General features: G+C 37.3%; 2 protein-coding genes across 4 annotated transcripts; both read right to left on the reverse strand.

Moving 5' to 3' along the window:
* Positions 1-1,109: 1,109 nt before the first annotated feature.
* LOC120205606 lies at positions 1,110-3,660 on the reverse strand. 2 transcript variants are annotated; one of them, XM_039205461.1, is made up of 3 exons: positions 3,640-3,660; positions 2,716-3,466; positions 1,110-2,620 (listed from the first exon to the last, which is right to left on the reverse strand). In XM_039205461.1, the coding sequence occupies exons 2-3, from the start codon at positions 3,421-3,423 to the stop codon at positions 1,331-1,333; spliced, it is 1,998 nt and encodes a 665-aa protein (XP_039061392.1). In that variant the 5' UTR covers positions 3,424-3,466; positions 3,640-3,660; the 3' UTR covers positions 1,110-1,330. The 2 variants fall into 2 exon arrangements, with proteins under 2 accessions (XP_039061392.1, XP_039061400.1); XM_039205469.1 differs by lacking the exon at positions 3,640-3,660 and having other exon boundaries at positions 2,716-3,571.
* Positions 3,661-9,463: 5,803 nt separating this feature from the next.
* Positions 9,464-11,437, reverse strand: LOC120205618 (54S ribosomal protein L37, mitochondrial-like). Of its 2 annotated transcripts, none has more exons than XM_039205478.1 (2): positions 11,295-11,437; positions 9,464-10,028 (listed from the first exon to the last, which is right to left on the reverse strand). In XM_039205478.1, exon 2 carries the CDS (start codon positions 10,016-10,018, stop codon positions 9,623-9,625), a length of 396 nt encoding a protein of 131 aa, XP_039061409.1. In that variant the 5' UTR covers positions 10,019-10,028; positions 11,295-11,437; the 3' UTR covers positions 9,464-9,622. The 2 variants fall into 2 exon arrangements, with proteins under 2 accessions (XP_039061409.1, XP_039061418.1); XM_039205487.1 differs by having other exon boundaries at positions 9,464-10,031; positions 11,331-11,430.
* Positions 11,438-11,786: the final 349 nt, after the last annotated feature.

Here is an 11,786-nt window from a genome sequence, read left to right on the forward strand (position 1 = left end):
GAGCTTGTGAGCTCAATGTATGGAATGTGTTTCTGTGCGCATGTTAATAGAGGATCACTAAGGGAGCCTATCGCATCTATCCATTCTATACCGGCCGATTATCAGAGTATGTCTTGAGTATTTGTAAAGGACTTGTATTATGTATTCGAGACATAACTCTATTTTGATTTTCAAACTCATGTATTGTATTTGTACGTATTTGGGAGACTCGTGTTTTGTAAACATTATTTTTATTTCGCATATGGTATGATGGATGTTTTCTATGGTTAGAAACTGTTTTGAAAAGAAATTTTCGGGTTGACCATTTGAGTGGTTCCATGTGGAATCCATGGATCTTCGGGTCGGACTGGATTAGGGTGTTACAATCAGTATGACATCTCTCGATGTTTTTGTCATTCTTAGTTGGCATATATATATTTATGTGTTTTGATGCTTTGATTTGAATATGTCTGGAGCTGCTTTTTGAGTAAATTATATAAGTATAGGTTTTAAACGAAGTATTACTAGATATGATTAGTAGTTTATTTGAATAGAATTTTATTAGATTTTATTTTATTTGCGATCGAATGATTTTTAAATTTGACAGTTTTTAGGTAGTTTCGATTTTGATATGATACAATATTGAACTGTCTAATTGCTACATGAATTCGAAATCGGGTTGAAGTTAAATTAGTATATTTTGAATTTGTGTGATTAATTATTATAGTGTTTAAATTATAATGGTTGATTTTTAAAGAAACAAAATTTTTCAGAATTCTTGAATAGTAGTAAATGTTTTATAACTCGTATACGAGATAAGTGGTCCTCTCGGTTAAACGCTACCAAGAATAACAATCGGCTGTAAAATAAAAGTTTCGGACGGCGCCTTCACCGTTATATAACGGCTGGTATTCCATTAACATTGTTACTTAAATCCCTGAACGCTGCATCCCACATTTATCGAGGGAAACTATGTTTCGCCGAATGATAAAACTCATTGCGATGATTCCGCAATGGCCATAATAGAAGAATGAAGCTAGTAAAGGCATGAAGATGACAGCTTTCTCCGACATCGTGAACACTCCCATGTCCAAGTACAATCGGCTATCGTCAAACAGATTGTCAACATGAAAGAGAAACAAACTGCTTAGGACATTACATCAGTTTTTGGGCTACTTCACTTACAGTGAGACATTAAAAGTACACAACTCATGCATTTGGTTTAATCTAAGTACAGAACCTACACATATCAAACAGGCAGCAGCAAGTTACAAATATTACTAAATCTTTCATCTCTGTCAGTAAGTTGCCTTTTACATAGTCTCAGGTCGATCATCAAGAGTCGACGCACTCAAGCCATTGAGACCATGGCTGGATTCTGCCTTTGCCTTCTGGTTGGTGTTTTAACAGCCAGCCTTGAGCCTCCGAAGCAGAAATATTGACTCCTTAGCCCCCTTCTTATCGACCTTCGCTTCTCGGTTGTGTCTGGTTTTTCATCATCGAGCCTCGGGTTCAAACAAGACGGTCCAGCAATATCAAATTCATTGAAAACCTCTTTTTGTTTATCCAATGACATTGGAGAAGATGGTATGGATGACTTTGAAAACGAACTCGAACGAGATCTTTGAGGAATGGTTATCTGTGGCATGGCTTGCATAATGCCATGGACTATCCCTGAAGCGAGTTTCTTCTTAGCAATGGGACTGGATGGATTGCTCCTCACGGAAAATGTCCTCTTGTTGTTTGGGAGTGACAACGGCTTCGAGAACCTCTGTCTGAGAGGGATTGGAGTTTCTTCTGAGAAACTTCCATTGATTCTTTTCTTTAATCTCTTCTGCTTTTGATCCTTCATCCGAGGCCAATGGAGAACACTTTTCAATTTCTGTGCTGCATTGTTCATGGAACCTGCAGGTTTTTTATCCATGCATGACTTCCTATTGTCGTCGGCTGAATCGAAATCCGTCGATGATGATCGACTCTTTCCTCCACTGCCGAGATCACTAGCATCTGATGTCGTCTCGACACCGGTGTACAAGAAGATTTGAGTGTCGGATATCCTGAAAGAAGTTCCAGGACTGCTTCCATGGCCTTGCATCTTTATGTGTGAAGCTACTGCTCTTCTTGCAATATAATCCTGACAACCAAACATCCCACATGCTGAAATCAAGTGCCGGATAAGTATATCCGACGAAGACGAACGAGGCCTTTGTTTCAGAATATCAAGTGGGGTCATCCCATTCGCATCACGGATGTTCACATCGATTGATTTCGCAGACATCAGGAGTTCAACTAGATCAGCATGAACATTACCAGTGATGGCCGTGTGAAGAGCAGTCCTCCCATCTTCGGTTTTAGCATTGACAATGTCTTCCATGCTGAAATTCCTTGCTTGTACCAGTTTCTTCATAAGATTAACATGCCGATCTGCTCTTCGGAATGCCGGAGTCTGGAAACCGTACACTGCTGAATGAAGAAATGTTTCCCCAGCATTGTTCCTTACAGAGATCAACGAAGGAGATGAAAGAATTAAAGCCTCAACGACGGCTGATTGACCCCTGTAGGCAGCAACATGCAAAGCTGTATTGCCCTGATCGTCTATGGAGTCTTCGATATCGAAAGACGCAACCAGATAGTTAACAACCTATACAAACGAAACAATGTTTTCATTTGTAAAACAAAAGAAACTCAAGCTCAAGCTCAAGCTCAAGCTCAAGCATGTTCAGTTAGAGGCCTAACCTCAACTTTGCCTTTCCCAGCAGCAGCATGCAATATAGATGACCCACGCTTATCTCTGTAAACCAAAATATCAGTGCAATCACAAAGAAGTTCCTTCAAAACCTTTAAATTTCCTCCTCTAGCAGCAGCATAGACAGCTCTGTTTGTAATTTCCCATTTATTAACTGAAGGAATTTCCCCGATGTGCTCCTCGAATCTGTCGCCTTTGACAGTCAGAAACCTCGGTGAGACGGCAAAATCATACATAAGCCTGAAAACCTCTGAATTTTTACCCCTTGCAGCAGCATAAAATACATCAGTAACACCATACTCCCCTTCTCCAAAAACCAGCAGAGGGTTCCTTCCAAGCAGTTGTTGGACGAACCCCAAGTCTCCAGCTGAGGCTGCAGTGTAGACAAGCCATCCTCCATAGCCAGCTCTTATAAGAGAATTCTTCCCTTTCTTCGATTCACACTCGAGAAAAAGCTTCCTAGCAACTTGTGAACGATATTTAGAAACATCATCGAACTGTTCTTCATCGTCCCACACGGTCTGGAGGCGGTGGATCCTCCTCAAAGAGGTGAGCTTCATGAGGGGATTGCCATCAATCCTAAGCAGCTCTCGGACCAAGTCATAGTGGCCATTAGCCGCCGCCCAATCTATGGGAGATGCATACCACCATTGATCACCAGTGCTTTCCCAACGAAGAGGGAAATATGTAGGAGGCATGGTGAAGACGTTCTTTCACTAAACACTAATGAAGTAGTCTTAACTACAAATATGAACAAATTCCTATAGGAAGTCAATTCTTAGAAGAGTTTCTTAAACATAAACAAAGAGAAAGGCCCTACTCATTTCAATGCCATAAAGCTTAAATAAAGGTTCAACCAAAAAACAATTATGAAAGTAAAGATTCAATAAAGAGAAATGTTAAAAAAGCCTACCCAGAAAGACACTGAGAAAGGGAAATAGCAGTTGAACCACCTGCATCAACAATAAAAACCAGTGAAGAAATAAATGTTTTCTTTCCAGTTTTGATGGCCAAAGATATGAGATTTTAACGAATAAATAAGCATCAACTAGATGATATGAGATTAGACACCAAGGAAGGACAAAACGGCATCTTCAGGCTTGCAAAATCTAGGGAGAATAGGAAAAAGGATCTAGGTAGCATTAGATTTATTAAGGACAACAATGGTGTTCTTATAGCGAAAGATCATGATATTAAGAGGGTTTGGGGTAATTACTTCTTTGGCTTATTTAATGACGGTGCCTCTCCCTGTAGAGAAAGTATCGTTGATGGGTCATCCGACCATCATACTTCGGCCAATGACTGCCCTACAAGTAGGATTGGGTTTGAGGAAGTCAAAATGGCTCTTAGAAAGATGGGAAGGGACAAAGCTGTCGGTCCTGATCAAATTCCTAACACTGTGTGGTTGGCCCTAGGAGAAGAGGGAGTTAAGTGGTTGACCAACATCTTTAATATTATTTTAGAGACTGCCAAGATGCCAGAGGAGTGGAGAGAGTCCACGGTGATACCAATCTATAAGAATAAAGGAGATCCCCAACGTTGTGGTAACTACAGAGGTATTAAACTACTCAGCCATACCATGAAGCTATGGGAAAGGGTGATAGAGGTTAGGTTGAGACAAGTTACTAGGGTTTCGGAAAACCAATTTGGCTTTATGCCAGGCAGGTCTACCACAGAGGCGATTCATCTACTTCGACGACTTATGGAGAAATATAGGGAAAAGTCTAGAGATCTTCACATGGCGTTCATTGACCTTAAGAAGGCTTATGATAGCGTTCCCCGCGATACGATCTGGAAGACTTTGGAAACGAGACGGATCCCAACTATTTATATCCGGGCGATTCGTGATATGTATTGTAGATCTACTACATACGTCAGGACTACAGTTGGCGACACCGAGGCATTCCCGGTGGAAATCGGACTCCACCAAGGGTCGGCTCTTAGCCCTTACATCTTCGCCTTGATTATGGACGACATCTATTGTGCGACACCAGACGGTGTACCATGGTGTATGCTTTTCGCTGACGACATTGTCCTAGTTGCTGAAACAAAATCTGAGTTGAATAGTAGACTGACTACCTGGAAGACTGCTTTGGAAGAAAAAGGTCTAAGGATCAATATTGATAAGACAGAGTATTTATGTTCAAACTTCAGTAGGGACCAAAACGAAGAAGATGTAGAAGTATGCATAGAAGGACACGTTCTCCCCTCAAAGGATTGTTTCAAGTACCTAGGGTCTATGATACATAAAGATGGGGGTGTAGATGATGACGTTACACACCGTATAAAGGCGGGATGGCTAAAGTGGAGGGCCGCTACTGGAGTTTTGTGTGACAAGAAGGTGTCTCTAAAACTTAAGGGGAAATTTTATAGAATGGCAATAAGACCAGCGCTGTTGTATGGATCAGAATGTTGGGAAACCAAGAAGGATCATGTAAGGAGGATAGAGACCGCATAAATGAGAATGCTTCGATGGACATGCGGTAGGACTCTGTAGGATATGACAACAAACTCTGCTATTAGGATGTCCTTGGGGGTGGTGCCTGTTTCCGAAAAATTGAGGGAAAGAAGACTACGGTGGTTTGAGCATGTCCTTAGGCGACTACCGTCTGATGCGGTCAGGAGGGTAGAGTCGATTACAGTCGACGGTGCCAGAAGGAGAGGACGACCAAGGCGGAAGTGGGAAGACTGCTTGGGATCTGATTTGATTGATTTAGCCCTTACCGAGGACATGACCTCTGATAGGAAAGTATGGAGACTTAAGACTAGGATAGTCGAGTAGTGTGGGTTACATCTCTAGGGTGTATCATCTCTGTCTTCTTTTAATGCCTTTGTAGTAATTTCCATGACTTCTATTTTTTATTCGTTTCTGTTATTGGTATTTATGAAGGCTTAGAACTGGGCTTGCTATCGTTTGACTTCTGTGTATCATTCTCTCCACTTTTAAATTTAGTCGGGTCTTACGTTTCTGTCTATATACAGAGATTTTTTCGCAGGGATTTTTTTTGCAGGGATATCTACCCAGTACAGACGCGCATATGATATTAATGACTGCATATGAATACTGTTCAACTATGTATTTATGTATTTATTTATACATGCATTGCATTTTATCTATATTTTTAATTTTCTGACTGCCGGAGGTCTTCCACGGAAGCTACTCTCAACCTGACGTTGGGGGCAGCCTACTACCCTACCTCCCCCTTACCCCCATTGCATATGGGAATTGGGTTTTGTTGTTGTTGTTGTAGATGATATGAGAAAGGGAAATAGCAATCATGCTTCCATGAAAGTTGAAGACAGGAAATAAGGCATGCACTTGAGGAAAAAGGGTTGGTTTGGAATAAAATAGTTAAAGGGGCAGAATCAGAACTGTTTCAAGAAGATAATAGAACATGGAAAAAAGATCACATTCATGGGTTATTCAAAGTGGAGACCAAAATATAATAGCAAGAGGCAATTAGAATAAAATAATATTACAATTAGGTAAAGATTCCTTTTTAACTGTTATGTTAATGATGATAAACCATGTGAGGTTTTACTGCTTCTCCCCCTTGAAAACTGATGGTTTTACTTTTTACTGTATACAAAAGGTGTTTGAGTTAATTATGAAGTTTAATTATGTTTTGTTATAGATTAATTTGGTTTATTTAGTTTATCTCCAAAAACATAGGTGGCTAAAGTGATAGTTAAAACCCCAAAAAATGTTGTTCCTAGTAGCAGCCCCTGCCAATTTAGTGTTTTTTTTTCCTGCTATGATATTGACAGTCTAAATTTGTAGGTCAACTTGAATTATGTTTAAGGTGATGTTAAAGCTAATGTCAAACATGATTCATTCCTTGTTAGCAGCTTCTCTTATCTGTATATTTTGAACCAAAAATAGGGGTATTCAATCTATCGGTTAACTGACTAAATTGAATTATCTAAAATTCATTAATTATTTTTTTTCTTTAACTGTTAATCGAACTAGAAAATTTTCAAATATTTTTAATCGAACCAAACAAAATTCGATTAATTCGATCAGTTAATCAGGTTGATCGAACTTTATAAATAATATATAAGAAAAAATATATTAAATATTAAATATTTTTGATTAATTAAATTAATTCATTCTGTTAATTTGACTAAAACTGAGGTTTAACTACTCTTAAAGGTTAAGTAATATATATAATATAATAAATATTTAATAATTTTGATTAATTAACCGATAGTCAAATTTTAAAAAAAATCATTAATCATTAACTAACGAAACTTAAAATTAACTGATCGATTAACTGTAAAAACTTCAATTCGAATGATTAATTCGATTAAAACCGAAATTTAAACTACATAATCAAAAATCTTCAACGGTGTCACCTTTTGACGCTGAAATCTTTGATTCCATCAACGTCCACCGGCCTGGTGATAGATGTAGGCATGTGGTTGTGTTTTGAAGAGTCAACACCGGCCACCCAATCCTGTACCAAGGACCAATACTTGTTTCACAAATCCATCTGCCATTTCATTTTTATTGATTCATATCACTCTGCTCTGCAACTTGTTCATGATGCACTATCCTTCACTGTGGTACATTCAATTTTTTATTTTATTTTATTTTTATATATTTTCAAAGTCTTTGAAAGTTTGAAGATCATGCCTCTATAACTATATTTGGTACATACGGGACATGAATGGTAAAAAAATAACCAACGTTGAGAAAACGTACACGTCAATAAAGTTAATTTATAAAAAAAAAAAAACAAGAAAGAGAAAAGAAAAAGGAAAAGGAAACTTTTTAGGAGTAAATCCCTGGGTACTTGCCTGCTTAGAACATCATGCAACATGATGGAAGATCAAACTTATGATTTTAACTTGAAACTGAACTGTCTGTTGTTCATTACTTATCATGCTCATGTCAAACACATGACATGTGATGGGTTTCAAGAGCATGTAGGAAAGCAAAGACAATGCGAAAAGAAAGAAAAAAGCAAAGTTGTTCACAACATAAAAGTATCAAAATTTATGAGACGTTTTATTTATAGTTGACTGATTATAATGTAGTATCTATTTATAATACTTTTTCATCACTGAGAAATATGTTTCGAGTATGTTTGAGCTGATATAGATGAAGAAGATATGGTGAGCTGTGGTATCTGAACTGTTTGGTAACCATCAAATCGAACTACTCATAAACTTGGATTACACAGCTCTAAAGGCAAAAGAGGAGCATGTGAGAAGCAGCTTTAACTTTTATGACTTCGAACACAATTGACGAAGCCTGAAAATAAAAGGTGGGTTTCATGCTTTATCAACAATAATGCAGGCCATGTCTAATTCCACTCCCTTTGCTTCCCTCCTTTTTTTTTATCTTTTCTTAATGTGCCCTCTTACATTTAATGCCTTGTGAAGCTTATCTTTACATGAGCATAAAACCAGCCACTTCCCCTCAAAAAATAGATATACATATATGTTGTTGTGAATCTAAAGGGTCCGGTCCCTATACACAATTCACCAAGATACTAAGAGTGGCATAAAAAAGAAAAAATATGGGTGAAGTATACAAGTGGTCCTCCCACTATAAGATATTGTTTTGTTTAATCTTTCGACTATTAAAAGTTACAAAATACTCCTCAAGTATTGGGTATTATTTTGTTGAGTCTCAACTATTTATATGTTCCAAACTCGTCTTTTTCTTTCAAAAGATTAACGGTTGTCTAAACTGTACGTTAACATGTTTATTGAGATATGATAAAATTATATTTTAATAATGTCTACGGACATCGTCATTGCATTCAAACACTGGCTTAACGACATAATATTTCAAGAATTTGCTTGACGACATAATATAAGTGAAGGATCGATCAACAAAATACAACTCAAACAATTTTGAAATCAAATTTTATCATATCATAATCAACAAGTTAACATTTAATTCAGACAACCAACAATTTTTTTAACAAAAAAAATGACAAGTTTAGAATAAATTATGATAATTTTATAACTTTTAATAGTCGAAGACTCAACAAAACATCCTATTGTCAGGGGACCATTTTGTAACTTTTAATAGTCATGAGACTAGACAAAACAACACCTTGTAGTCCGGGACCATTTGTGTACTTAAACCAAAAAATGCGGCTATGAACTGAGTTTACCAAGCAAGTTATCTGCAACAATCTTTTTAAGTTCATGCAAAGGAGAAAAAGGTTTCAGTGATTCACTAGGGCAAAATTGCACTGAATGCGAATCAATGGTCCTTTCAAGGGAGCAGATGGACCACCAAAGTCCATGACATAAGGGAAGAAAAAAGGGAAAAAAACATATACATATCACAGTGGATCTACTAAAGAAGGATAGACTCAACACCCCCACCATTTATGTTGGGGATGTGGGGCAAGAGAAGGTAGCTTCCACTTAATAACTTACAATGCCAATGTCCAAGACTAGGGCGGGTCCAACTTAACGATGCAATGAACATTTCTATTGCATTTGGAAAAGTACCCGTACATGATCAAATATCATTTTATCAGAGGAATAGAGCAATGCAACAATTCTAGTACAGAGATGTAGAAAATGCATAATATACAAGTCATTGTAATGTTAAGTATAAGGATTCCATGGTACTGTAACAAGCAGCTATATAACCATTCTTCACCATTGAACATGGTAGATTATTTCTGCTATACAGATATCCTTAATTTTTAAAATAACGGGAAAACCAAAACACCTAAAAGAAAAAGCTAACAAAGTTGCAGAGCTGTATTTGGAAACATGGAGATTGCTTAATTATTTGCGCTTTAACATAATTTCAATTCCATCATTGCACAATGCAAATCAATCAATATATGTAATCTTAGAAGATTAGGCGCATCATTCTTGATAAGGAAATAAGGTTTAGTAGAAAGTACTTTTATACTACCATCAATTTTTGGCCTTCACCGAATTGTTTTCTTTTATACGAGCTCGGTTGTCCAACTTCACAAAGCGTTTAAGATCTTCGTAAGGAAGTGTTTCAATGTTTTTCCGTCTTAGCTCACTCAATGCTGGACGTTTATCAAGCAGATGCCACAGCCAATCAGGGTACTCGGAATCCGGCAAGATTTTTGGATCCGCTCCATCCTTGAGTATATTTGCACCAACCACGGTTGTTGACTTGACTTCTTTGCTGAGTGTTGAAGCTTTTGGCGCATCACTGGCTGCACCTTTAGAGCCCTTCTTGGCTTTTCCAGAAGCAGCAGAAAATGTTCGTTGTCCCACACCAACTGCATCCTTGGCAATAATGACACTTTTCAATGATCTGATTTGATTTAATGCCATAACTTTATCCCTGTAAAATTTATGCCAATAATTGTAGAAATTCCAAAGATGACGAAACACGTTTATATATTTTTATATCAAATCATTAATATGAACCAAATAACCTTGATAAAGGAGTCAATCAATCATAATTCATATACAGTAATCCACAGAGTTGACGAGTATCTGTTATCCCTGTCATCTCTTCAATTGTCTTATGATTATAGTAAAAGAAAATGATATCATCCTCTAACAACAGGATCTTAGGGAATCTAATCACAACCACAATGGTCAAAATTTCATAGGATCCCCTTTTTACATTAACTCCTCACGCTTGCCCATAATCAAGTTCAAGACATAGTAGACACCTCAGATAGACATGAGTATGATTATTGGACCCTCCAAAAATAAGGAAACAAATAAAAGAACTTGACATTGTACACATTTTGGATGAGAAATCTGCTTGATACATGTACCTGGCATAGAAACATGGACAGACAGGATGCATTTGCATCTTTCACCACAACTTTCAAAAAAGTTTGTATGCTAAAACCAGATGGTGAATACTCATTCACGAAAGCAAATCTATTAGATGACGAAAAAGAAAAACATATGGAAATTTCTCAGGATTGGGTACTCTTTGTAGATAAAACTGAAGAGTGTCTGGATACAGTTTCTTATCACATAAAGAGATGCCCAAGAGGTTAAAAGATGACATGTAGAGAGGATAACCATGAAATTGGAGCTTCATTGGAGTTGTAAATATTCAAGAGAGGAGAGAAAATGTAAATCTCCCATCCATTTATAATACATACAATCCTATCATAGCTCATACCTTAAAGAAGTACATTACCCTTCAGCCAACATCTTAACTTTAAGGGAAGAGCAAATATCGAGGAGAAATAATGCAAGTGCGGTCAAAGTTCACACCTACAAATTCATACTACCAGAATATGCTTAATTGCTTATAGGTTTCAAATTTTAAAAGGACCGGCATTTTTCATTTATCTTCATCATTCAGATACCATGGAAACAAGATTTGAAGCCTCTTAAAACAATGTTCAAGTGTCAAATCAAATATATTATTGTGAACATCCACACTAAATAATCAAACTTCACAGAACTGATCGATTAAGCAACAATTCCAACAAAATAAAAAATAAATATGGGCTTGGTTTTTGTTTGGTTTCTCGGAAACCAATAAAAAAAGGGGCCGAAAAAGAAATTCATTTTTTTATCTCAGTTTCATCTATCTATTAGTAAACAAACGGTGCAATACAAAAAATGAATGAGTTACCTTTCTTTGGAACTGGTAAAGCTAAATTGTAGAGCCCCCTTTTCTCCGATGGAAATTTAAGGCTTTAGGGTTTCTGAGACGAAGCTAAAATGGAAGCTTGAAGAGGGAGAAGAATCTGAGTTTTATTGGACTGGACTGTGAAATTTTGGGTTTGTTTGGGCTCACCAATTTTTATGGTTAAACAGTCCAATTTAAATGAGACCACGGCTCCACCACTGTGAAAGACTTTGAGTCAATTTGGTTGAGTCTAGGGGTGTAAAAAACTGACCCGACATGTAAAATTGACTGAAACCGGATCGAGTCAAAAATATTTTTGACCTGTGCTGTAGCGATTCGAAACTGACTCAAGTCGAAACTGGTGTTGACCTGAACCCGAGTTGGACTTGAAAATTGTGGATCTGAACATGACCTACAACCGACCTGATAATGACCTGAACCCGAATTGAACCAAAAATATGATACCAGAACCCGACCTGCATCTGACTGATATGA

The sequence above is a fragment of the Hibiscus syriacus genome, unplaced genomic scaffold (assembly GCF_006381635.1).
Source record: "Hibiscus syriacus cultivar Baekdansim isolate YM2019G1 unplaced genomic scaffold, ASM638163v2 tig00000452_pilon, whole genome shotgun sequence".
In the NCBI taxonomy this organism is placed as follows: domain Eukaryota; kingdom Viridiplantae; phylum Streptophyta; class Magnoliopsida; order Malvales; family Malvaceae; genus Hibiscus; species Hibiscus syriacus.

Coding starts and splice junctions, on each gene's coding strand:
- LOC120205606 (XM_039205461.1), bottom strand. CDS start 3,423: ATGCCTCCTACATATTTCCCTCTTCGTTGGGAAAGCACTGGTGATCAA. Junction 2,621..2,715: donor CTGGGAAAGGCAAAGTTGAG/GTTAGGCCTCTA, acceptor TCGTTTGTATAG/GTTGTTAACTATCTGGTTGC.
- LOC120205618 (XM_039205478.1), bottom strand. CDS start 10,018: ATGGCATTAAATCAAATCAGATCATTGAAAAGTGTCATTATTGCCAAG.